We start from the raw sequence: 25,528 nt of genomic DNA, 5'->3' as shown, positions 1-25,528 counted from the left end.
AGGGTTCTTGCATTTCATTTGCATATCTTCAGTTATTTCTTTATAATTAGTTGTTAGGTGCTTTATGACTTGATCTTTTTCTTACCCTCGTCAGAGGATGCAGTTTGGTGTAATGCATGTTATAGCCCTCAGGGCTGCGGGCCTCCTCCATGCTGGCTGTTCAGATAGTCTGAGGGATGAGGCTGCAGCAGCCAAAAGTGGGTTACATTACAGTACTGCCTGCTGCTGGAGATGGAGGACCAATAACCTCAGAAAACAGCGCACAGGAGCAGCTGGACCAGCAGAGTACTTTGTGAAGGCTCATTTAGACACTCCGTAGTGGGGTACCCAGAAGGTGAGTGACCTAACGCGCAGGTCGTCGGCCCGGAGGCCTTGACGCGGCACCTGGGTTTGGTGAGAAAGGGAACGGCTCGAGCCGAGGGCGCTTGGATGAGTCATTCTCACCTCCCCAGGCAGGTGCGGGTGGCAGGACGCTTCGCCTTGACCGGCGGGCGGGCGACGAGAGCCCTGAGCTGCGAGCAGCCGCGGAGTCCCCTCTCGGGACGCCTCCTCCGGGCTGGCATTGACCTTGCAGTTGACGGCCCGACTGCCGAGAAGACCCGGCGCCGCAGAGCCGGGCGCCGGTCGGGGGCGCCCACTGCCACCCGAACCCACCGGTCGTCTGAGCCGGCCGCCGCCCTCCTGCAGATCCTCAGCCCCTCAGCCCCACGCGAGGTCGCCAGCTGAGCCCAGAGGGCCTCGCCGCGACGCGCAGGAGGGCGGGGCGGGGCGCTGGCCCACCGGCCCGCGGAGGTCTTCTCGCGCGGGCGCACGCGCCGCAGTCGCGCGAGGCGGGGGGTGGGGAGGGTGGGTGTGCTTGGGGCGCGCGCGTCGCCGCCGTTGCCTCCTCAGCCTGCTGCTCCGCCCGCGCCGCCTGCTCCCGGCGCTTGGCCCCAGCACGCCGGCTCCCGAGCGGCCATGGGCGGCGTGGGGTTCGCGGTGTAGAGTCCGCCAGTCCCGGACCCGCGTCCCGCACCCTGACGGTCCCGGTAAGCGGGGGCGGGGGCGGCGGGGACCGGCAGGCACCCTAAGGGACGGGTCTGCGGGCCTCAGACAACCCTGTGGGGACTGTGAGGTGTTGTGTGGGAGCCGCCCCGAAGGGAGTCCTTGAGTAAGTGGATAAACCCCGAGTGTCCCTGCCTCTGCCCCTTGGTAGAGCCCCGGAGGCGGTGCGGGGAGCCGCCCCCAAGGAGGACCCCTGTGTGAATGGAGACTCCCAGGGCTCTCTCTGCATTTGCTGCCATGGGGAGGCGCAGTGTGGAGGCACTGTCCCCGCAGAGAGACCGTCTGTATAACTACCGGAGGGCAAGGGTGGTCTCTGATGTTGTCTCAGTGGAAGACCATTTGAGAACAGAGGGGAGCCTCAGGAGCCTCAGGAGCCTGCGCGGTGGAGGTGGACCCCACAGCGGACCCCTGTATAAAGGCATACTTTAGACTGCGCCTTAGAACTGCCTGGAAGGAACCTGACTGGAAGGAGAGGAGCCCGCCATGGATCTAGGCCAGGAGTAACTCCCCATATGCCCACTTTGGCCTTGACCTTTCTCGGGCTCAGTGTGCCCTAAATTGAGTCCCTTCAAGGTGGGCGAGAGGCTGGGGCCCTGCGGGACCGCTGCCTTTGTCCATTCCAACCCCCACCCCATTAGACATTTTATTCTCCGTGGTAGCCCAGGTTGGCTCCAAACTGGATTTTTGTGGAGGCAGGAACTTCTATTAGAGCAAAGGGCAAAAAGGAAGGGAGGACCAGTGAGGCTTCTGAAGCAAAGATAGGAGACTTGGGGCCCTGGGCTTGACTATGCACAAGCAAGCAGTGAAGATCAGATGGAATAATTAATTGATGCTGGCAGGTCCTGGAAGAGAAAGTCCTTTGAAGGAAAGAAGAAAGGATATGTAGGATTATTGAGCACTCATGTGCCAAGTTATCATGCCAGGGTTATTTAACATCTCATATAATCCTTACAACAGCATTATGAAATTATCCCCTTTTAAACATTAGGCACTTTAAACTCAGAGAAGTTTACCAGTTTGTCCAAGGTCACAAAGCTTGGAATCATGAAATCTGTTTTTGGAAGTTTATTTTGGAAAAAAGTATCAAGGAGAGGCAGAAGCAAGAATGTATATTAAGTTGCATGAAGATACCAAACATAGGGCTTTGTATATGCTTAGTAAATGTGTTGATTAAATAAGTGAATGAGGACAGTTTAATTGGGGATGAGACTGCTGCAGGAACTGATATCCACTGAATCCCCAGATTTCAGGGTGTGGCTTCCTTTCCTGGCAACCTCATTGTAATGATACCTCTGGGGGTCTCCAGACTTAACTGGGTCTGAACGAGGCCTCTGCCTATGGCCTTTGATAGGACTTGCTCTGAGGAACAAGAGGAACCTTCCAGAGGATGGTCTTCTAAGACTACCCTCCCAGCTTGCAGAATCCTTGAGGGAGCAGAGGGAGAGACAGGGTCACTTTGAGGAAGTGTAATTCACAGTATCTTTGCGGCCATCTGAATATTGCACCGTAGACACTGGTCCACAGATATCACGCAGGACACTTTTTCCAAAGAGTGCTTCTGCATGATGAGGAGGAGGACTAAACAGGTGCCCAACCAAGGAAGGGTTATTGGAAGTCCACCTTCTGGGGAGGGCAAAGGGTTCTTCGCCTGATACAGTGATGCATCCTTATCTCACCTCCTTGGCTGTGGTGGTGCTTTCATTCCACCTGAATGCCAAGGTGCAAATTTGGGACCAAGGAGAGATTCTGGTTTCTTGCCCCAAAATTGAGTGGTGAGGGAAGTAAGCAATGTAATTCACTAGAGAACCATTCTGAGTTTTCCTGCCCCCACCTCCGCCCTCTCTCCTTCCTCATACCCAAACCTAGTGACATCCTCCTGTAACAGAAGTGGCTTCCCAGGGCTCCTGGAGTTACTTAGGAAAGATCAGGGTTGTGAGAAAACAAAACAACCTCATATACCAATTGCTGGCTTTTCTATGTAAGTCAATGGCTGCCTGAAGCATGGGTGTGGCACCTCCTGCACAGCTCCTCAGTGGAGTAAATTCTGACAAAGGTTTATATTGGTTAATCACCTCCCCATGACAGAGTTGTTTATAACTGTTTACAATTCCCTTTCAGTTCAAACCCCTTTCATCAGCTTAACACACCTAAATAAATAGGGATATGGATATATGGAGATATATACACACATATATATATATAGTTTTTTAATATCCATATGTAGCTTTTTAAGAAAATCAGAAGGAACAAGCCTGCAAATATGATCTTTGCTCCAATTCAGAATATGTCATTGATTTTGTTTTTTTCTACACTGGTCTTTTCATTGAGGGCTCTTAGTATCGCACCCTCTCGTGTCCCTGGAAAGATTGCATACTAGACCCTGAATATCATCTCCTTGATGTCCAGGTTTGGATAGACATAAAGATTATGAAAATCCCAAGAATACTGTCTAACTCTCTCCTAATCACAATGTAAGCCAAATCATTCCAGAATGGATGTGAAGGATGTCAAGTAGTTGCCTTAATCTACTTTAAAAAAAAAAAAAAAAAAAAAAAAGCTTTCTCCAAAGGATAATGAAAGGGGAAAGAATTTCACTTGCATGTACACAGATATATCTGGGTTTTACTTAAGGATTTTTTAGCCTTTAATCTTCTACATCTTCTCTGATCACATTGTTACGGTTTTCTTCCTCCTACATTTGCCATATTTTTGACAGTGCTTCCTTTTCCTCAAACATGAATAGTAGGACTCTCTCCAGCCCATTTCCCACATTCCCTTTATTTTTTCCAGTACACTTGTTCCTAAGTGGATCATATTTATGCAAATATTTACCTTTCTCTTTAGTTACAGAATCTATTATCTTATAGTCCCACGTGCTTTTCTCCAGCAGTACTCTTGATTTCTGCTATCTTCATTTCTCAGATTGACTTATTCATTTCTGATGAGAGTACTATCATCTACTCCACCCCTCTATCTTAATGACCAAGTTCTGACAAGAATTGTTTACCAGCTTTGGATCAAGAAACCAAGACCATCAATGTGTAGCTGGAGACATTATTTTTTCCATTATAACATCCCTTTCCAAACCTTCTCCCCTTCCAGCAATCCCCTCAGAGACTCATAGATAGTACTTACTAAGTGCTACCTACTTGCCAGGCATTATGCTAGATAAATATGACAGTTGGTTGCTCTTGAGGAGTTCACATAGAATCAGTCTGCATTTCTTTTTTTTTTTTTAAGATTTTATTTATTTATTTGACAGAGAGAGAGAGAGATCACAAGGAGGCAGTCAGAGAAAGAGGGGGAAGCAAGCTCCCTGCTGAGCAGAGAGCCTGATTCGGGGCTCAATCCCAGGACCCTGAGATTATGACCTGAGCCAAAGGTGAGGCTTAAACCCACTGAGCCACCCAGGCGTCCCCATAGTCCACATTTCTCCAATCATTTACTGTAGAGTAAGAAAAGTAAGGGGAAATTACAGTTTTACAGAGTGTCTGTAGGAATCTTTGTAGAGTAAGTATGCCTTTTCCCAGGCATCAATGAAACGCAGCTGCTGTTTCTGTGCCTCCTTTGGCAGCTCCATTGTTAGCCCCCCTGCCATTGCCCTGTCAAAATTACTTTTGCCCATGTGCTTTCAGTGAACTAGCCACACTCTTAGCTTCTTATGATAATAATGACAGTGTCTTATATTTGGATAACACGTTGTAGTTAGAGCCCTTTTACATACCTGATTGCCATTTGTTTGTGAGGAGTATTTCATCTTACTGGGGTCTTCTCACTAAAACAACAGTGTGTGAGCTGCCTAGATCACTTTCTCTCTCTCCATTTTTTTTTTTCTTTTTGGAGTCTCTTAATTAAGTTTATGGGTCTCCCAGAGGGAAAGCCCAGTGATTCACTACAGTCACCACCTAGCAGCTCTTAAGCTATGGAGAGGAGTTTCTTGTTGGGTCCAAAGGCCATGCAATGTGCTCCCTGGTCAGCCCTGGTAATTATCAGGGCTATCCTACAACTGGCCTTGGAAAATTCAATTCCCTGGGGGTTTTTTTAATCTCCTAAAATTCAAATACATATTCCCTTCTAAACAAATATTTTAAGCATACTGTCTCAAACCAATTTGAGGGACTGATTCATAATGTGAAGGCAGTTTTCCTTGCCTATTTCTATCCAGCAACCGGCTGGCTTCATACCATCTAAGCTATGCTAGAGTCCCCATATAGCAGTCCATGCCTTGGCATGTGCTTTTACCTCTTCCTGGAATGCTTTTTTTTTTTTTTTCCTTAGCCACTCGGGTAACTCCCACTCATATTTCAAAATTTAGCTCAAGCAACACCTTTTTTTAAAAATCCTACACTCATGCCCCCTACACATGCATATACACTGCATTCTCACAGGCTGAGTGAGATTCCATTTGTTCATTCTACCAAGTTATTAAATGCCTGATTTGTGCCTGACACATAGTAGGTTGCACTCAGCAAATACGAGCAAAATCAATAAACAAAGATAATTAATGTGTAATAATTCATTCAACCCCATTTGTTTTGGGTTGAATCTCTGCTTCAGGGGCCCAGAGCAGAGAACAGGGAGTGCCTCTCCATCTTGCTAAAAAGCTCTGCTTGCTAAGTGCAGTCACACCAGCCAATCACTGATAGTGTGCTATTTCTTAACTGTTTCTCTGCTTCTGTGGGAAGCCAGCCCTGTAGCTTTTCATGAAGACTCACCCTAAGCCCCAGAGGCTAAAGATCATGCCATAATTTTGTTCTCAACAAAGCCAGCTTTGTTGGCTTTCAGTAGATATTAAAAACAGGACCTCTGTCATGACTTACTCTCTTGAGCAGAGTTCAGGAGGACAGTTTTATTCAGTCTTTAGCCCTTCTGCTGCTTGGAAATCCCAAAAGAGCCCTGTGCAGTTGGGGATGACTGTCTCCCTGGACCAACTGAACCCAGTGCTGCTGTGCTGGATAAATAGGGTGACTGGAGGAAGACAGAGAGGTACTAGGTAGACCCTTTTAGGGTCTGCAGGCGTGAAAACTAAAAGCTGTACAATACTGTTAGGCCACAGAATGGCTGACTATGAACAGGGCCGCAGAACACTGTCATGAGACACTGCATTCCTAAACCAAAACTCTTTTCGATGACTTTTAAAAAAAATCTTGAGATTGATACTGATGTCCACAGTAAGCTCAGAGTCTGTGCTATGCATTTTGCATTTCTTAGACCCTAGTTCTGCTGGTTTTCCATACCCTTGTGGCTATTTACCTTCTATGTTAAGTACATACTATTCCCCAAGGCTCTCTATCTTTTTTGGAACATACTTCTGTGAACCAGCTGTCAGCACCTTGAAATTTTTACCCTCGTGTACCCATGCTGCTCATGCTAAATTTCTCCAGCCCAAACCTAGGAGGGAGGAGATATATTTTCAAGCTTCCTACACATGCCCTTAGAGCAGTAGCCCTCCTGTGGGCCAGGACACAGTGCCACAGGATGCAGCATAAATGAAGGGGACCATTGACCTTGGTAATATTATCTCTTTTCTTACTGTGTTTGTATAAACTAGCTAAATTCCAAAATTCTGTAGCTCTCCCCTGTGGTCAAAGTAATCACCTGTAACTACTATTTGGTAACCCATTCTCATCCCTGCTAGCCCTGAACTACCATACCATACAGGGTCCACCTCTGGAGAAGTAGAGTGGATGTGATGAGATGAGGTGGCGACTCTGTAGTTTCTAGACCTGAACTCTGAAGATTTAGTTTGATCAGTCTCTCTGGCCAACTTTGAAGAAAAGAAAGGGTACTGACACCATGATCTCAAACTTTTTATGTTGTCCAGTCATCTCTGCAACATTCACTCAACAAAGATTTATAGAATCCATGCTCTGTGGAAGATAGTGAGAACCATCTAAATTTTTCTCCCTCTTGATAACACCAAAAACCTGAAATTCCCTTCTCTACCTGCTCAACCCAGTCTGTTTTTTTTTTCCCCTTGTCCCTCCACTCAGAGGTTTTCTTTGCCTTGTTCCCACCTAGGAAAGCCTTCATAACCTCCAAGCAATCATTTTTAGATGTTTTTGAGCCTTTTCAAACAGCTGCCAGTCCTATACGAAGAATCAGATGAAAGAAATAAAAGGCAGGATGCCTGGGTGGCTCAGTCGATTAAGCATCAGCATTCAGCTCAGGTCATGATCCTGGAGTCCTGGGTTTAAGTCCTGCATCAAGCTCCTTGCTTGGCAGGGATCCTGCTTCTCCCTCTGCCTGCCACTCCCCTTGCTTATGCGGTTTTTCTCTCTCTCTCTCTGACATATAAATGAGTAAAATCTTTAAAAGAAAAAAAAAAAGAAAGAAAAGGCATCCAGATTGGTAAAGAAGTAAAACTTTCACTATTTGCAGATGACATGTTATTATATATAGAAAACCCTGAAATTCCACCAAAAAACTATTAGAACTGATAAATGAATTCAGTAAATTTCAGAATGCAAAATTAATAAATTTTTAAAAAGAAATCCGATAAAAGCAAGTACAGTAAATGTTCTTTACATTTAACCTGTCAAATGAGGAGACTCCTGCCTATCAGCAGGGCTGCTCCCCAAGCTTCTCACAGTTACAAATCTTTTTTTTTTTAAGTACTCTGTACACCCAAAATGGGGCTTGAACTCACATCCCTGAGATCAAGAGTCACATGATCCACCAACAGAGCCAGCCAGGCACCTCTCAGGTACAAATCTTTATAGAGAGCTTGGGAAGAGAGTCCCTAGCTGCCTTTTCCTTCCTTGTTTTTCTACCAGCTCCTACTGTGGAGCAACCCTTCCTCCTCTCACTCCTACCACTCTGCCCTTATAAGTATTCTCACTGTGTTCTAAGCATGTGCTCTGTAGAGAATGGGTGTGTCTTTCACACACACATTCCAAGCTGCCCCCATATGTCTTACTACCTGGCAAATACATTTATTTTTTAAATGATTTTATTTATTTATGTAACAGAGAGAGAGAGATCACAAGTAGGCAGAGAGGCAGACAGAGAGAGGGGGAAGCAGGCTCTCCGCTGAGCGGAGAACCCAATGTGGGACTCGATCCCAGGACCCTGAGATCATGACCTGAGCTGAAGGCAGAGGCTTAACCCACTGAGCTATCTGGGCGCCCCGGCAAATACATTTAGACAGACTTCTCTTACCCAAAGAAAGATTTTGTTTTTGTTATCTGTTTTCATTTTCTCCAGATCATATAGCTACACAGCCCTATTCTACCTTCTTGTCCCTCTGTTATTCACCACCACCTGCTCCTGCCCTCCTGAGGTTTATTCCAAGCCTAACTTAGATACTACATATTCTCTGGCAGTGACATCATTCTTGAGACATCTTTTTATCCTTCTTTCATCCTTTTTAGGGAGGCAGAAAACCCAATTCCACCCACCAGCCAAAGAAGTAATCATTAGCTATCATTTGTGGGATCTTTACAACTTGATTTCCCTTTAACTCACTTTTCTTGCTAGGGCTTTTTCCATACAGGAAAAGCCAGGTTTTTCTCAAAAGGCATTTGTTTTTACCTGTCACTTAATCACTACAACTTGTTCCTCTAGAAATTAGAGCTCATTTTGTTAATTTCTCAAACGCTCAGGGGCACATCATGGATATTTCAGCACACCTGCATTTAATCCAGGTGTCTTGTATACAGGTTTGATCCTCCATTAAGCACTAAGGGTTTCAACCTCATTCTTTGAAGCTTACTGTTATTGTGTCCTCACAGTTTACTCTCAAAATCAAAGCTATGTCTATTCACAATGACTTGGGGTCTTGTTTGGATTTGATGATTTCTTTTTGAGGTTCTGCTCTACATTTTCTGCCCGCATGAGCACAAAATGGCCTAGAAAACTGAACCATCTTAGGTAAAAGTAGTAACAATTCCAGGATCCTGTGGTCAGAAATGGAAGGTGGTTTTTAATTTCTTTTTATGTTTGTTTGTTTTGCTGGTGGATGTCATCTTAAGTCTTCATTGAAGTTCCTTTAAAGATCAACTCCCCAAACCACTGCAGTGACATCATTAACAATTGAGATAGCTTAATAGTGATTCTTATTATCCTTACAGAGAATAATGGGTTGTAGCAGGACTACAATGTATTGGGAGATGCCTGTGGTTAATTTGCTGATACATTATTAATGACTCAGTCCACTTACAGAGTAACCTTCTTCTTTGGCCTTTGTTGGGAACTCATTCCATTATCTGAAAAAGCCAGTAAGAGCCAAATGCATACCATTGATTTTCCTTCAGTGGATCATTCTTGAAAAAGTGAATTTCATATGGTTATTCTAGGTCTCCAAATAAGCATTTCACGACTTTTTTTTTTCAATCCATATGTTCTTGCTGATAAACCTGGAAATAATTGATCATGAAGAAGGTCCATAGTGAAGGGCTGTGTGTCAGTTTTACATTCTCCCTCCTGGTGTGGTATGCCTATTCCTCTTGCTCTAAGTGGGGGGCTTGCTTTCCCACCTAACCATAGAGCACAGCTGGTGCTCTTGAGTCATGTGGACCGTTTCTGAAGATTATAGATCCAGCCTCTTCAATAATCCTCTGGATCCTTTGGGGCACCTGGGTGGTTCAGTTGGTTAAGTGTCTGCCTTCGGCTCAGGTCTTGATCTCGGGACCGTGGGATCGAGCCCTGTACTGGGTTTCCTGCTCAGTGGGCAGTCTGCTTCTTCCTCTCCCTCTGCCTCTCCCTACCCTCCCGCTTATGCTTGCTCTCTCTCTCTTAAATAAATAAATAAAATTAAAAAAAAGAAAAAGAAAAAAGGTAAAGAATCACCTGGCTCCATAGCAAAAGCTCTAATATACACACACTCTCCTCTCTACCCATAGGTCCACCCCCGCCAGGTTAGGTCACATGAATTTCTTTTTCTTTTTTTTAATTTAAATTAAACTTTGTTAACATACAGTGTATTATTAGTTTCAGAGGTAGAATTTAGTGATTCATCAGTTGCATATAATACCCAGGGCTCATTTTATCTAGTACCCTCCTTAATGCTCATCACCCATCCCCCCTACCTGCCCTCCAGAAACCCTTAGTTTGTTTCCTGTAATTAAAAGTCTCTTATGGTTTGCCTCCCTCTCTGTTTTCATGTTATTTTTCCTTCCCTTCCCCTATGTTCATCTGTTTTGTTTCTTAAATTCCACATATGAGTGAAATCATATGGTATTTGTCTTTCTCTGACTAACTTTTTCGCTTAGCATAGTACTCTCTAGTTCTATCCATGTCGTTGCAAATGGCAAGATTTCATTCTTTTTTATGGCTGAGTAATATGCCATTGTATATATATTCTACATTTTATTTATCTTCTTTATCCATTCATCTATTGATAGACATCTGGGTTCTTTCCATATTTAGCTATTGTGGCAATTGTTTGTATAAACATTAGGGTGCAAGAGTTGGCTGCTTAACTGACTGAGGCACCCAGGAACCCCCAAAAAAGGATTTTTTAAAATCACAATTTATTAATTGTCCACTGGGGGCACCTTGGCGGCTCAGTCAGTTAAGTCAGGCTCTTGATTTCAGCTCAGGTCATGATCTCAGGGTTGTGAGATAGAGCCCCTGTGGGTCAGGTCTCCACACTCAGCAGAAGTCTGCTTGAGATTCTCTCTCACCCCCTCCTTCTGCCCCTCATGCTCATGTTCTCTCCCTTGTTTGGCTCTCTCTTTCTTTCTCTCTCTTAATTAAATAATTTTTTTTTAAATGTCCACTTGGAGGCACCTGGGTGGCTCAGTGGGTTAAAGCCTCTGCCTTTGGCTCAGGTCATGATCCCAGGGTCCTGGGATCGAGCCCCACATCGGGCTCTCTGCTCAGCAGGGAGCTTGCTTCCCTTCCTCTCTCTCTCTGCCTGCCTCTCTGCCTACTTGTGATCTCTCTGTCACACAAATAAATAAATAAAATCTTAAAAAAAATTTTTTTAAAATGTCCACTTGGGCATGAACACCTTAACATGAATACAATTTCCTGAATCTGGTCAATAGATCTTTACTCAGTCTTCTTTGCACAGTCCTGTAAATGACAGTTATTTATTCAAAGTAAATATCTCTGGAGCACCTGGCTGGCTCAGTCAGTGGAGTGTGCAACTCCTGATCTCGAGGTATGGGTTTGAGCCCCACATTGGGTGTAGAGTTTACTTAAAATCTCTAAAAACAAAAAACACCAAATTAAATATTCCTTAGTGGGGCACCTGGGTGGCTCAGTGGGTTAAAAAGCCTCTGCCTTCAGCTCAGGTCATGATCCCAGGGTCCTGGGATCAGGCCCCACATCGGGCTCTCTGCTCAGCAGGGAGCCTGCTTCCTCCTCACTCTCCCTGCCTGCCTCTCTGACTAGTTGCAATCTCTGTCTATCAAATAAATAAATAAATAAAATCTTTAAATATTCCTTAGTCATGCACTTTAATTTTATAAGCAAATTTTACAAATGGAGAGAGAGGATACTTCTTTTCTTACCATTCTCTAAATTCAAAAACATGGGTTGTTTCTTTGGTAACAATTGGTGGCAGGACAATTCCAGGCAGTGTGGAAATTTGCACCACTATGATAACATGACAGTTGTTTCTGGAATGAAGATAGAGTTGTCATCAAATATTATGTGTAGGGGCACCTGGGTGTCTCAGTCGGTTAAACATTTGACTGCCTTAGGCTCAGGTCATGATCCCAGGGTGCTAGGATCCAGCCCTGAGCCCCATGTCAGGCTTCTTGCTCAGCAGGGAGTCTGCTTCTCCCTCTGCCCCTCCCCCTGTTCATGTTCTCTCTCACTCCTGCTCTCTCAAATAAATAAAAACTTTTTTTAAAAAGGCATTATGTGTATTAAGACTTTATTTAAGGGGCACTTGGGTGGCTCAGTCAGTTAAATATCTGCCTTAGACTCAGGTGGTGGTTCTGGAGTCCCAGGGTCTGCTTGTCCCTCTCCCTCTGCTCCCTCTGCTCATGCACTCTCGTTCACTCTCTCTCTCAAATCAATAAGTAAATTCTTTAAAAAAGACTTTATTTAAAATATCAAAAAAGGGGTGCCTGCGTGGCGTTAAAGCCTCTGCATTCGGCTCAGGTCATGATCCTGGGGTCCTGGGATTAAGCCCTGCATCTGGCTCTCTGCTCAGCAGGGAGCCTGCTTCCCCATCTCTCTCTCTCCCTGCCTCTCTGCCTACTTGTGATCTCTGTCTGTCAAATAAATAAAATCTTCAAAAATACAAAATAACAAAAAAAAATCAAAAAACTTCTCCACTATTAATTAATTGGGAAATGTTTATTTTTTTAAAGTTTAATGTTTTTAGTAATCTCTGCACTCAATGTGGGTCTCAAACTCACTACCGCAAGACTGAGAGTCCTGTATTCTTCTGACTGAGCCAGCCAGGCACCCTGGGAAATGTTTATTGTCATTCTGTTTCATATACATTGTTAGGCAGTGGAGATAGGTACTAACCAGGGTAAAAACAATCTAATAGAGGAAACTGACATTGATTGGATAATTATCCTGCTGAATATGTAATGACAAAAATAAGTGCTCCAGAGCAGATCTAGTGTTATGTGCACACGCCATTCTGGACTTCCATGAGAACGTGATACTTGAGTTGAGCTCTGACAGATGAATAGGTATTAATGGAGAGAAGGAATGTTCAAGGGTCCCAAAAATATAGGAAGCATGGCAAACAACGACTGAAATAAAGCTGGTATGGTTAGAACACAGAGTAAAGAAAGGAGACCAGACCAAGCAGGGCCTCACAAGCAATGGTTAAAAAAAAAACAAAACAAAAACGTAATTCGAAGGACTTTATCCTGAAAGCTGTAGAAAGCCATCTAAAAGTTTTTTTTTAATTTATTTATTTGACAGAGAGAGAGAGATCACAAGTAGGCAGAGAGGCAGGCAGAGAGAGAGGAGGAAGCAGGCTCCCTGCGGAGCAGAGAGCCCGATGCGGGGCTCGATGCGGGGCTCGATCCCAGGACCCTGAGATCATGACCTGAGCCGAAGGCAGTGGCTTAATCCACTGAGCCACCCAGGCGCCCCCCATCTAAAAGTTTTAAGCAGGGGATAGCATAAGACTGGAATGTCCCAGACATCTTTAATTCAACATGTACAAAATCCTGTTTCATTTCCTAATTTCTGTAAATGGAAATACCATTCTGCTAGGTTTTTTTAAAGTTTTTATTTAAATTCCAGTTAGTTAATATACAGTGTAATATTAGTTTTAGGTGTACAATGTAGTGATTCAACGTTTCCATACATCACCTGGTGCTCATCACAAGTGCCCTCCCTAATCCCCATCATATATTTCACCCAGCCAACCACCACCTCCCCTCTGGTAACCATCAGTTTGTTCTCTATAGTTAAGAGTCTGTTTATTGGTTTGCCTCTCTCTTTTTTTCCCCTATGATTGATTGTTTTATTTCTTAAATTCCACTAGTTAGTTGACTTAAAACTGCTCTCTCAGTAAGTAAGGCAGAGAAAGGCTGAATGAAATACAATATAACTTTACTTACACATGGAATCTAAAAACATTGGACTCATAAAAACAGAATAAAATTACTGTTGCCAAAGGCTGAGGAGAGGAGGAAATGGGGAGGCATTGGTCAACAGGTACAGATGTTCAGATATAAAATGAATAAGTTCCAGGGATCTCAGGTACAGCAGGGTGACCATAATTAATAAAACTACATTGTATACTTGAAAGATGCTATGAGAATAGAGCTTTAATGTTCTTACCATAACAACAATAAAAAAAATGGTAATTATGTAAGGTAAAGGATGAGCAACCTAGCCTTATTATGGTAAGCATTTTGCAATATATGTGTATCAAAACATCACATTGTATATCTTAAACTTACATGGTATTATATGTCAATTATATCTTAGTAAAGCTGGGAAATAAATATGAAAGTGTCCTCTTTCCCTTTAACCTTTATCCAGTCAGTTACAAATTTATTCCCAAATTTCTCTAATTCTATTCCCATGGTATCGGGTAGACTCAGTCAGCGTTCAGAATATTCCCAGACTCAGAATATTCCTGCTGCCATCATTTCAGTTTAAACTTTCTACATCTTGCCTGGACTATTATAGTAGTCTTCTAAGTGGCCCTAATTTCTCCTCCTATCCTCTGCCCTCCTTTCATCCAAACAAACAGAGGATAACTTCCTACCCATTCTTCACGGTCCGCTTTGATTCCCAGTACTGTGGTCTTAACCTTCGTTTAGGTATTTCTAATACTTTGCCTCACTCTTTGAGGTTTTTAAAAATATTTTATTTATTTGAGAGAGAAAGAGCATGAGCAGCAGGAAGGTAAGGGAGAGACAGATGGAGTGGGAGGGACAGACTCCCACTGAGCAGGAAGCCCAATACTGGGCTAGAGCCCAGGGATCATGACCCAAGCTAAAGGCAGACACTTAACAAACTGAGCCATCTAGATGCCCTCTTCTTTGAGTTCTGATATTAAGTAGCTTAAGTGGTGAGACTGTCCTCCTGTCTTTTATTTCCTATGATGAGTAGTTAGTACCTTATACATAGTACTGTTCAATAAGTCTTAATTATAATGGATTGAGAGCACTCTCCGTTTCACTTTACTTAGAACACGCATTCCCCAGCTGAATTCTACTTCAGAAGACCCTCGAGGCTCAGATAGAGTAAACCAGCTTTGCAATATGCCATGTCATGCCCTCACTTTCCGGTATTGTACCCTGGTACTGCAGAAGAGCAGGGATAATGTTACTTCTTAACCTGTAAAGTTTTTATTAAACAGCTCAGAAAATCAAAAGAGAAAATATGGGAGCAACATTAGTGAAGCCTTAAAAGTCTGAGAAGCACTTTAAGCACTTATAATGGGCAGGTTGTCTGTGAAAGACAAACAGACCCACAAAGAACGATAGCTAATTAGAGGGGGCAAAGGAGTTTTTGTGATCTTGACCATGTGGATAGGTTGGTAGAGTTTCCTATCTATCCAGGAGTCCCCTAAAAGTAGGAGTGCATTCACTCTGACTGAAAAAGTGAGAATTTGATGTGGATTATCCCTGGATGCAGTGAGCACAGCGCTTATTGGAGGAGCTTTTCTTCAGTCAGAAGTCTGAAATGTATTCCTATAATCTTGCTTTAAGCTTTGAGTCATCTCATGGGGCGGAGGAGAGACTTAAGCTCTAAAGTCTCCAACCATCTCCAGAGGCGGGACCCTTGGACCTAATGGCTTTGGGACAGCAAGAAATAAAGAGATACCATTTCACATTTGTAGAATACTTTCCAGTCTACTAAGTACTTAATAAGCACATTTGCTAATGTTATCCTCATGATCCCTGTGAAGTGCACTGAGCAGACAGCCCTCGTTTTACAAGTATGAAAACCAAAATCACAGCACCAGTCAGAAATAGAACCGGGGTCTTCTGACTCATTAACAAGTGCTTTTTCTATCCCACCATGCCTCTGAGTTCCAGAAGAGGGGAAAACTATTTAAATTTTTTTTTTAAATTTATTTATTTGACAGAGAGAGATCACAAGTAGGCAGAGAGGCAGGCAGAGAGAGAGAAGCAGGCTCCCTACTGAGCAGAGAGCCTGATGTGGGAGTCTATCCCAGGACCCTGAGATCATGACCTGAGCGGAAAGCAGAGGCCCTACCCACTGAGCCACCCAGGGGCCCGGAAAAACTATTTAATAGCACTTGCCACTTAGGTGAATGGTTGAAATTGCTTGGCTTGACATGGTCTGCTATTGGCTGAATCTGAGTCCCTCTGCTTTTTGTCCACAGAGCCATGGGGGTGTTGATGTCCAAGCGGCAGACAGTAGAGCAGGTACAGAAGGTGAGCCTGGCTGTGTCTGCTTTCAAGGATGGACTACGGGACAGGCCTTCCATCCGGCGTACCGGTGAGCTTCCAGGGTCCCGCCGTGGCACTGTAGAGGGCTCTGTCCAGGAGGTACAGGAGGAGAAGGAAGCAGAGGCAAGTACCCCAGTGCTGCAAGAAGAGAGCAGTGCCAAACGTGCAGCCTGGGAGAGGCTCCGAGATGGGCGTGGAGTAGAGCCAGAGGAGTTCGATAGGAGTAATCGTTTCACACCTCCGGCTTTCATCCGCCCCACCCGGAAGCTGGACGATGACAAGCCTCCTGATATCTGCTTGGAGCCCAGAGAACTTGTGAGTATCCAGTTAGGGCACAGTCCTCAAGTCTTAGACGTGCTGAGGATCGGGGAGCAAGACAGGGAGGCCTGGGTACAGTTGAAGTGAGACCCAGAAAGAAAAAACTCCAAAAAGGTGCAGTTGAGTCTGGAACAATCTTTGAATTTTTTCTGCAAGAATAAAAATGTTACATCCTGGGTTGGTCTTAGTGAAAGACTGGAAGACAGGTGATAAGGAATGACACCATGGCAGGTCTCTTGCCATCCATCTCGCTAGGGGTAGTAGTGTTCCCTGTAGGAGGCATTTGGAAATTTGTGGGCATTTAAGAAGGTCATCATCACTGGGAGTTGCTACTGGTTTTTAGTGCCAAGAAAACCAGGGATGCTCAGTGTCCTGCAATGTCTGGGACAGTCTTTCAGAACGGATTATTTTTTCCAAAAATGTTAGTAGCATCCCTGTTCAGAAAAATGGGCACAGAGACCTGAGAGTTGGAAGAGCTTGCTGGTTCTTATCTTTCAGAGAGAAAGCTCTATCACCTTAGCACTGGGGTCAGTTGGAATTGTTCTGCGCTGCTCCAGGGATATTCAGCCCCATGTGTGTAACTGTGTTTGGTGGCCATAGGACCTTGCTGCCTACACTGCAATGAATACACTCCTTATTTATTCTTTTTGCCAGGTTGTCAACGATGAGATGTGTGATGTCTGTGAGGTCTGGACAGCTGAGAGCCTCTTCCCATGCAGGATCTGTACCAGGGTTTTCCATGATGGCTGTCTGCGCCGCATGGGCTACATTCAAGGAGATAGCGTGGCAGAGGTGACTGAGACAGCCCACACAGAAACTGGCTGGAGCTGCCACTACTGTGTAAGCCTGGACAGAGGGACTGTGGGCTGCAGCACTGCAGGGAACTTGGCACTTTTCTGGAGATCCATTCTTAGAACAAGGTTTCTAGGCAGTGACCGAAAAGACTTTTCCAATAGTAGATACAGATATCCTCAAACTTGGTCAGGCTTTCTCTACCTCAGTACTATGACATTTTGGACAGAGTAATTTTTTGTTGTGGGGGATGTGGGCAATGTAGTATTTTTAGCAGCATCCCTGGCCTCTAACCCATAAGATGTCAGTAGCACCCACCCTCAGTTGTGACAACCAAAAATGTCTCCAGATATTACCCAGTGTGTCCTAGGGGAGCAAACTCGTCCCAACTGAGAAACACTGAGCTAAAGGAATCAATGGTTAGGATGAGACCTAATTATTCAAAAGTAGTACTGCTTAGAGTAGTGCTTTCTCTAGTAGTCTATATTTGTCATTCATTGTACTCATCTGAAAAACCATCCTAACCAACTTGCTTTCAATAGGAATAGGTTCTAACACAATAACACTTCTTAATCCAAAGATCATCACTTAGCTTACCACCTAACTCTTAGGAGCATTTGTTCTTCATCTCTAATGTGATCATTATGTAAATTAAATAACAAATGTTTGTTGATTCAGAACTTTGCAAATTATATATAAATGCCTTCTAACTTTTTTTTAAGATTTTGTTTATTTGACAGAAAGAAACCACAAGCAGGATGAACAGCAGAGGGAGAGGGAGAGGCAGGCTCCCTACTGAGCAAGGTGCCGGATGCAGGGCTCGATCCCCGGACCCGAAGATCATGACCTGAGCCAAAGGCAGACACTTAACCCCTGAAGCACCCAGGCACCCCACCTTCCAACTTTTAAAAAGACAAAAGCCAGATTCGTATCTATTTCTTAGCATATCTGAATAGAATTTAAGCCTTGATTTATTGGTCTGTTATCCTGCAGATATCTTCTAAGAAACATCTTAGCAGATCCCCCCTCTTCTTCCTACTGCCTCAAAGAAAGCAAAGATGTACCACTTTCTAACAAATATCACTTTATTTATGGCTTGCCTAAAAAATCAAGTATAAAACAGTTATTTTGAGCCCCTTACACACCTTTTCCCTAGCTGAAGTATGTCACAGTAGACCCTGCTCTACACACCATTTTCTCTAGTCACCACCCCTGCAAACACCAGCCTTTTCACTCATAGCAACTCTGCCCTGCAGGGTTCTGCTGATGTGGGACCCTGCTGAAGGTGTCTCCTTCCTAACTCCTTCTTGGCTTTCTGTCAGAGTCCTACCATCATTACTACCACTTGCCAGACTTTTTATAAAGGTTTCTTCCCTTCACAGCCAGGCTTCTTGAAAAGTCTCCATCATTTCCTTGTGGCTCCTCAACCACCTGTAATTCAGCTTCTGCGTCCGTCATTCTGCTGTCATTCTGACAGTGACCTGTCAAGTCTAGTGACCTTTTCTCAGGCATCTTATTACTTGACCTCTATGAGGTATTTAGCACTCCCTTATTGCCTTCTCTTTTTGCAGGGGATTTAAGTACTTATGAGAATTATTATGTAAAATAGGGAAACTAGAGAAAATAGAAAACCAGTAAAGTCCCATCATAGTTGTATCACCACCATTAACCTTACCTTCTATATTGTGCAACTCTCTTTACTTGGCTTCCAGTGCTCTCTACTGATTCTCCTCCTACCTTCTTCTCTGACCATTCTGGGTGCCCTTAGTTCATTTCTTGTCACTGTCCTAAATACTGGTCTTCCTTGGGGTTCTGTTGTTAACACTGTTCTTTTCTCATTACACACATTCTCTCCCTGGGTTATTTTATTTACTTCAGTGGCTACAGCTACCATCTAAACACAAATGATTCCAAAACCTGCATGTCCAGACCTAAATTTCTTGTCTCTTGGAGTTACATTCATCTTGATGCCTCACAGGTACTTCACACTCAACATGCCCCAAAATGCCTCTTCTTCCAGAAACCTGTTCTAAATTTCTTACCTCTCTGAACAGTAATACCAACCCTCCAGATGCCAATACCAACTCATTTCTATCCTTCATCCCTCACATCCAGTATGTCAACAGGTCCTACTGATCTACCTATTAATACCTCTCAAATCTCCTCTCTTTTCCATTCTCATGTCTTAGGTTAGCCACTCATCTTTTCTTTTTTTTTAAGATTTTATTTATTTGACAGAGAGAGAGATCACAAGTAGGCAGAGAGGCAGGCAGAGAGAGAGGAGGAAGCAGGCTCCCCACCAAGCAGAGAGCCCAATGCAGGGCTCGATCTCAGGACCCTGAAACCATAACCTGAGCCGAAGGCAGAGGCTTAACCCACTGAGCCCCCCAGGCACCCCAGCCACTCATCTTTTCTTAACCTGTACTATAGCAACAGCTAACTAACTCTTCTCCATGTCTCTAGACTTTGCCCCTCCAATTCATTCTCCATGCAGCAAAGATCTGACCATGGCACTACATATGGCCTTAAAAACCATTCGATCAGCCACCCGGATGGCTCAATCGACTAAGTGTCCGACTCTTGATCTCAGCTCAGGTTGTGATCTCAGGGTTGTGAGTTCAAGCCCCGAATTGGGCTCCATGCTGGGTGTGGACCCTACTTAAAACACAAACATTTGGTGACTCCCTTTTGACCTCAGAATAAAAGCCCATTTGAAAAACTCAGTAATGGGTATTTGAGGCACTTCACAGTCAGGCTTCTGCCTACCTCTCCCTTATCTTTGTCATTCCTCTCTACTTTCCCTCCACACACATACACACACACCCTACACTCCAGCCCCACTGAACATTTCACAATATTACACCTCACTGTGCCCAGCATATACCAGGTGCTCAATAAGTACTTATTGAAAGAGTTGTTTGAGTTATGAAATCCACAAATGAACACTCATGAAATGTCTGTTTCTCTTCTTTGCTGGTATTTTAAGAGAGAAAAATAACTCACTGGAAAGAATCTTTGACAGCTTAAAGACTATAAGACTGTAAATTAGTATTAATAAAATAACATATCACTGCTTTTTGGGAATTAAAATTTCTATGGCACCACAAAAAACTCATTTTGTTTTAGGAACTTCGTCATAATGGCATCTCTTTCAAAACCACTCTGGATTTCTTAAAGAAATACAGCCTACTAGGAGCAGAGTTAGAATTAAACTTCTTTTTTAACTGAAATGCTCTTTGAGCACAGTCTAACATAGAGGCAAATACATAAAAAGAATAAAGATGGAGCTGTTGTGATTGATGGAGCAGGGGATTCACCCTGCCCACTTATTAGTCTCCTTTTCCTTTGCAACAGCTTCCTAAGGTACTTCCAAGGATTCCCTAGGGTATCGCAGAATAATTTTAAAACTACTATTTAGTAAAAGGGCCTCAGGTCTAGAATCAGGATACCTGGCTTCTAGAGAAGATTCTGCTACAGAGTTGGGCAACTCTGAGCAAATTCTTTCCCCTTTCTGGAGCTTCAGTCTCTTTGATTATGATTGCAGGCTGGGATTAGATGATCCCAGATGTGCCTTCAAGTTGAAATACAGTTTCCATCTTTCTTGATCCTTGGCCTTTCTTACTGGTCTATATGGCCACTGACTCAGATTTTTCTTTTTTTCAGGATAATCTCAATTTGCTGCTAACTGAGGAAGAAATGTACAGCCTCACAGAGACATTTCAGCAGTGTAAAGTCATTCCTGGTAAGGCCGGACAGTGCTGCCAGATGGAGAGGGGCTGGCACATTTTCCTCTATACTTTCTAGGGTGAAGCTTAAAAGGAGTATGCTGGAGTTTGGAGAGTAGGGGTAAATAGGTCCCTATTCCCACACTTTTGGCCAGCAGGGGCACCCACACACCCACCCATCTTCCCCACCCACCACAGCCTGAGTTATCCTGGCTATGGGAGAAAAAGACTCCACGAAATCTATGGATATAGGGGTTCTGGAGTATACCCTAGAAGTAATAGAGGGTACCCTAGAAGTAAAAAGAGGCTGAAGAAAGGGTGGGCTTGGCTAGTATGGGGTGCCTCCCACAGATTGCTCCCTGACACTGGAGGACTTCCTGCGCTACCGCCACCAAGCAGCAAAGCGGGGGGACAGTGACAGGGCTCTAAGCGAGGAGCAAGAGGAACAGGCAGCCCGCCAGTTTGCAGCCCTGGACCCTGAACATCGAGGACACATAGAGTGGTCTGACTTCTTGTCCCATGAGTCCCTCCTACTTCTGCAGCAATTGCGTCCCCAGGTGAGGGCCAACTGGGGTGAATGTCTATGGGATATTGGGTGACAGAGACTTAGGAAGCATGCTGGGCAGGTTGGAGGAGCACTAGGTACTGTCTTAGCAGGGACCACAGCAGGAAAGGCTCACATTCCACCCAGTGACAGATGATCCAGTGCCTAAGCTGGGGAAACTGCCCAAGGAAGATTGATTTGCACTGGACCCAACTGCAAATGTTAATACGAACAGAAAGGCCTTGGGCGGCTTCAAAGGGAGGCTACAGAGGTGGTAATGGAGGTAGGATTCTCTATGGTTTGACATTTTACAAAATATTTTCACCTCCAAGATCTTAACTTGTTGCTTCTTCCCCAGAACTCTCTGTTAAGGCTTCTGACAGTCAAGGAGCGGGAACGAGCCCGGGCCACCTTCCTGGCCCGGGGCAGCGGGAGTACTATCAGTGAGGCAGAGTGCCGTGGAGCCCAGCACTCTTGGTTCTGCAAACGCCTTGCAGAGGCTCCTTCCTGCAGTGTCAGGTCTGTTCCCTACCAATCTCTGCCACTACTCACATGCCCTCCTCCTTTTTCCACACCAAATGGCCCTTGGTATGAAAGGTACCTCTCTGTTTCTTCTGTCAACAGACAGGAGAGGATCCTCCTGTGCATTACACTTAGGACATTGCCTCTTATTGTTCAAGGCATAGGGCATCCTCTACTGTCACCCATGTCAGAAAAGCATGGACATGCATATCTAGAGCCATGGGTTCCCCAGAGTTTGGGAGGGGCCAGACCTTTCACTTTCCCACTCCTAACTATATATCCTTGTACCCAACAGCATCAGCCATGTGGGTCCCATAGCAGACAGCAGCCCAGCTAGCAGCAGCAGCAAGAGTCAGGACAAGGCTCTGCTGCCCACAGAGCAGGAGTCCAGGTGAGTAGATTCCCTCACCAGGCTGTCTGCACTCCTAACCCTTCAATACACACAAGTGAGCATTGCCCACTGCTACCCCAAAACAGCAAGTGCCTATCCCAGAAACCAGGCTCTAAAATGTCCATTTGATCCCAGTTCCATAGGATAAACTGGCTGGGCTGTCAGCTTGGAAGCACAGCCAGTCATACCTATGTCAGCCAAAAGCCAGGGCTTCCCTGAGCTTTGCCCAGCTTAAGCCATAGTGCTGCTGGGATCAGGTCTCATGAGCATCCAGGTTTTGCGGCCAACCTCACAAACCTGTTCTTTCCTTCCATTCCAGATTTGTGGACTGGCCTACGTTCTTGCGGGAGAATGTTGTCTACATCTTGGCTGCTCGCCCCAACAGTGCAGCAATTCATCTGAAACCCCCAGGATAGCATGGAGCAGAGAAGCTCAGTTTGGGGACAATGGTCTCCCTCCTCTCCTTTTTCTCTTTCCCTCTTTCCCCCAATATCCTCTGGTACTGAGACTTTTGGGGATGGAGCACTGCCAGCATCTCAATTTGCCACTAAGCTTTATGGAACTGAAATCACTGCTCCCCTCACAACAGAGGCAGTATATGCATTGCTGCAGGGAAAAGCCCTGGGAGTTGTGGCAGTATCCACTCCTGGAGCCACCCCCCTGCCCTCACATCATAGACTGGACCTGTCACTGCACACATATGTGTGCGTGTACACACACACACACACAAACAAACACACACACACCTCACTGTTCATGCCTTCAGAGATCTGGTTCTTCTTGGTTGAAAAGGACCAAAGTTCCTTTTGTGAAGCTCCTGGTATAGATGAGAGGGGTCTCTATTCACTTCTTCTGTTGGCCAGTTCTGATTTCCAATAGACAAGTCTCTGGCCAAGTGATTTTTTTTTAATTTATTTTCTCACGATAGCATACATCCCCAATGTCCATCACCCAGCCAAGTGATTCTTAATAATAGGGCATATCAGACTCACATGCTATCCTAGAGATGCTGATAGGCTCCCTCTTCCTCTGTTGAAAATCCCTTCTGTGGTGAGCCACTGTTCTGATAGGTATGTGCTATGTCCCTCGGGTATGTTGGGGTGGGAAAATTACTGAAAACCACCACTGCACTTCAGCCCATTCTTTATTTAAATTCTAATTCCTAGTGACAGAGAAGGCAACTAGTCTATGGAGTCCTAATTAGAAGAAGGGAAGGCAGCCCTCCCAGGAACCCAGGATTCTAGGAACCTCTCAGCCAGGTCTTTCGAGTCCAAAAGTCTTTAGCAGAAGAGTCAAAAACGAAGATGACCCATCCTGGCCCCTGTTTTACAGATGGGACCATATGGCCCAGAGCCCAAAGGGCTTGAATAGAACAAGTATGATTTCAGAAGTCACAGCCCTCTGTATTAGATGCTTCACCCAAGTCAACTACCCCAAAGACCTGAAGCCTGATCTCCAATGAAGACAAGGTTTGGATGGAAAACAAGAGAAGGCTCATGATTTTCCATCTTTCCACCTCACCCCAGATGTGGACCTGGAAGAATGTGCCATTGGATGGAGAACAAGAGCCAGCCTCTTCACAGCCCAGAAAGAGCAGCGGGGACTCCTTTCAACCATCCTGACAAGTTGGAACCAAGAAGAGGGTTGCATCTCAGCTCTTTCCTTATTTTTTAAAAGATTTTATTTATTCATTTGACAGAGAGAGAGATCACAAGAAGGCAGAGAGGCAGGCAAAGAAAGAGGGGGAAGCAGGCTCTCACTGAGCATAGAGCCTGATGCAAGTCTCGATCCCAGGACCCTGAAATCATGGCAGAGGCCTAAGGCAGAGGCTTAACCCACTGAGCCACCCAGGCACCCCTCTTTTTTTTTTTAATCTCACCTCTTCAAGCAGAGGAAGTCCCAGCAAAGCCTCACAGAAGAAGGTTCATCCTTCTCCCCCTCACTGAGATATGGCCTGAGTTGTTGCTTCTCCCTGCTGCTCACTACATGTCTTTCCCCACCAAGCCTGGCCTCTAAGTCCCAGCTGTCCTCCCTAGTTCTCATTAAGTTCTCAAGTCACTGCATGTTGTGGGTCAGCCCTGTTCCTGGAGTCCAGTTTCTGTTCCTAGTCTAAATACTAGAGAGGGGCTTGGTTCAATCATGTAAAAGCTAACATATCTCCATTGCTCAAGGCACTTGTACTGAATTGGGTGCTGACAGAAGTAGCATACTGCTCAGTGTTGAGATGCTCAGAGGAAAGTGGCAAACTACAACAGGGTTGTGGTAACAGCACCTTCTGTAGAAACTGCCTAACATAGAACAGATAGTGAAGCTTCAGGGGTTGGATTATTCAGGTCTAAAATGAAGCAGACAGATGGTGAATCTGGGTTCATGTGTATGGCCCTGAACATTTCAAAACCATACTCCCAAGACTGATCAGTAAGTGGGGCCATTGTTCAGTTTAGCCAGAATGAAAAAAAAAAGTGAAAGCACATGACTCTTGGGTCCAAGGATTGCCTCTGAAGCAGTCAGACCTGGGGTTTTGCACTGAAAAAGATGAAAGCACATTCAGCACAGAGGCTCTCACTTACTCTCCTGGTAAATCACCTTGTATGTCAATGACCTTGGGCTGCTGGATCTCACAGGGCATTTTGAGTAGAGACAAGCTCTGGGCTTTGTCTGAACAGTTTTTCTCTCTGCTTCATCATCAGTCATAGGGACTAGAATCTATCTTCTTGTTCCCTGATCCTTCACAGACAAGGTGATGCCTATCTCTCTGGAGCTCCACCTTCTAGCTTTCTGTGGATGAGTGGTGAAAGACCATGGGCCGAATCAGGCCAGCTATATCTCATGGCCTGGCAAAGCAAGATTTCTTCTAAGGTAGTATTGGGCCCATTTGGGACTATTCCTCTCCCTATTACAAAACAGCAAGTTTCCTTGGTAGGGGCATGCTACAGAGGGCCCCTGGGATCCCAGCATAGAGTTCAGTCCACAAGAATCCTAAGAGGCAGAAAAACATGGAGGAGCAACTAGCCTCTTTACCATTAGGCATCTACCTTTTTACCAATGAAAAGAGTCCCTTGCTCCCCCCAGACCAGACCCTGGGTAGAAGCCCCACATCAACCCCCCTGCCTAGGATCTCGTCCTGCAGTGTTCTAATCCATAGAGCCCCTCTGCAGTACATATGAAGATGTTCAAACTTTTATAAACCAAGTGAAGCCCCTTCCCTTTCCTTTTCATCAAGCCTTTCCATCACTGTGACTATCTGAAATTCTGCCAAGTACAAAAATCAATGTCTGACTCTAAGGGTTTGAGGAAATGTTCTAGTCATTTCTTCTTGGCTGCCCAGAATTGAAATCAACACTTTTTAGAAATACCAGCCACTCCACCCACTATCAACAGAGGTTAGGGT

The 25,528-nt window shown here is 44.9% G+C and overlaps 1 protein-coding gene across 2 annotated transcripts; it reads left to right on the top strand.

The window, feature by feature from the left end:
- The first annotated feature begins 161 nt into the window (after positions 1–161).
- On the top strand, positions 162–23,861 carry PHF24 (PHD finger protein 24). 2 transcript variants are annotated; one of them, XM_046021721.1, is made up of 8 exons: positions 162–334; positions 15,779–16,160; positions 16,818–17,003; positions 20,619–20,697; positions 21,032–21,237; positions 21,583–21,743; positions 22,042–22,137; positions 22,457–23,861. In XM_046021721.1, exons 2-8 carry the CDS (start codon positions 15,783–15,785, stop codon positions 22,551–22,553), a joined length of 1,203 nt encoding a protein of 400 aa, XP_045877677.1. In that variant the 5' UTR covers positions 162–334; positions 15,779–15,782; the 3' UTR covers positions 22,554–23,861. The 2 variants fall into 2 exon arrangements, with proteins under 2 accessions (XP_045877677.1, XP_045877676.1); XM_046021720.1 differs by lacking the exon at positions 162–334 and adding an exon at positions 866–1,028.
- The last annotated feature ends 1,667 nt before the right edge of the window (positions 23,862–25,528 follow it).

This window comes from Meles meles, chromosome 11 (assembly GCF_922984935.1).
Source record: "Meles meles chromosome 11, mMelMel3.1 paternal haplotype, whole genome shotgun sequence".
NCBI lineage: Eukaryota > Metazoa > Chordata > Mammalia > Carnivora > Mustelidae > Meles > Meles meles.
This window is presented reverse-complemented; position numbering and strand designations above follow the sequence as displayed.

What these genes read in the sequence shown, in the direction of transcription:
- PHF24 (XM_046021721.1), top strand. Translation starts at nt 15,783, where the DNA reads ATGGGGGTGTTGATGTCCAAGCGGCAGACAGTAGAGCAGGTACAGAAG. An exon ending in GCAGTGTAAAGTCATTCCTG is followed by an intron (nt 20,698 to 21,031) that starts GTAAGGCCGGAC and finishes TGCCTCCCACAG; the next exon opens with ATTGCTCCCTGACACTGGAG. An exon ending in GCTCCTTCCTGCAGTGTCAG is followed by an intron (nt 21,744 to 22,041) that starts GTCTGTTCCCTA and finishes TGTACCCAACAG; the next exon opens with CATCAGCCATGTGGGTCCCA.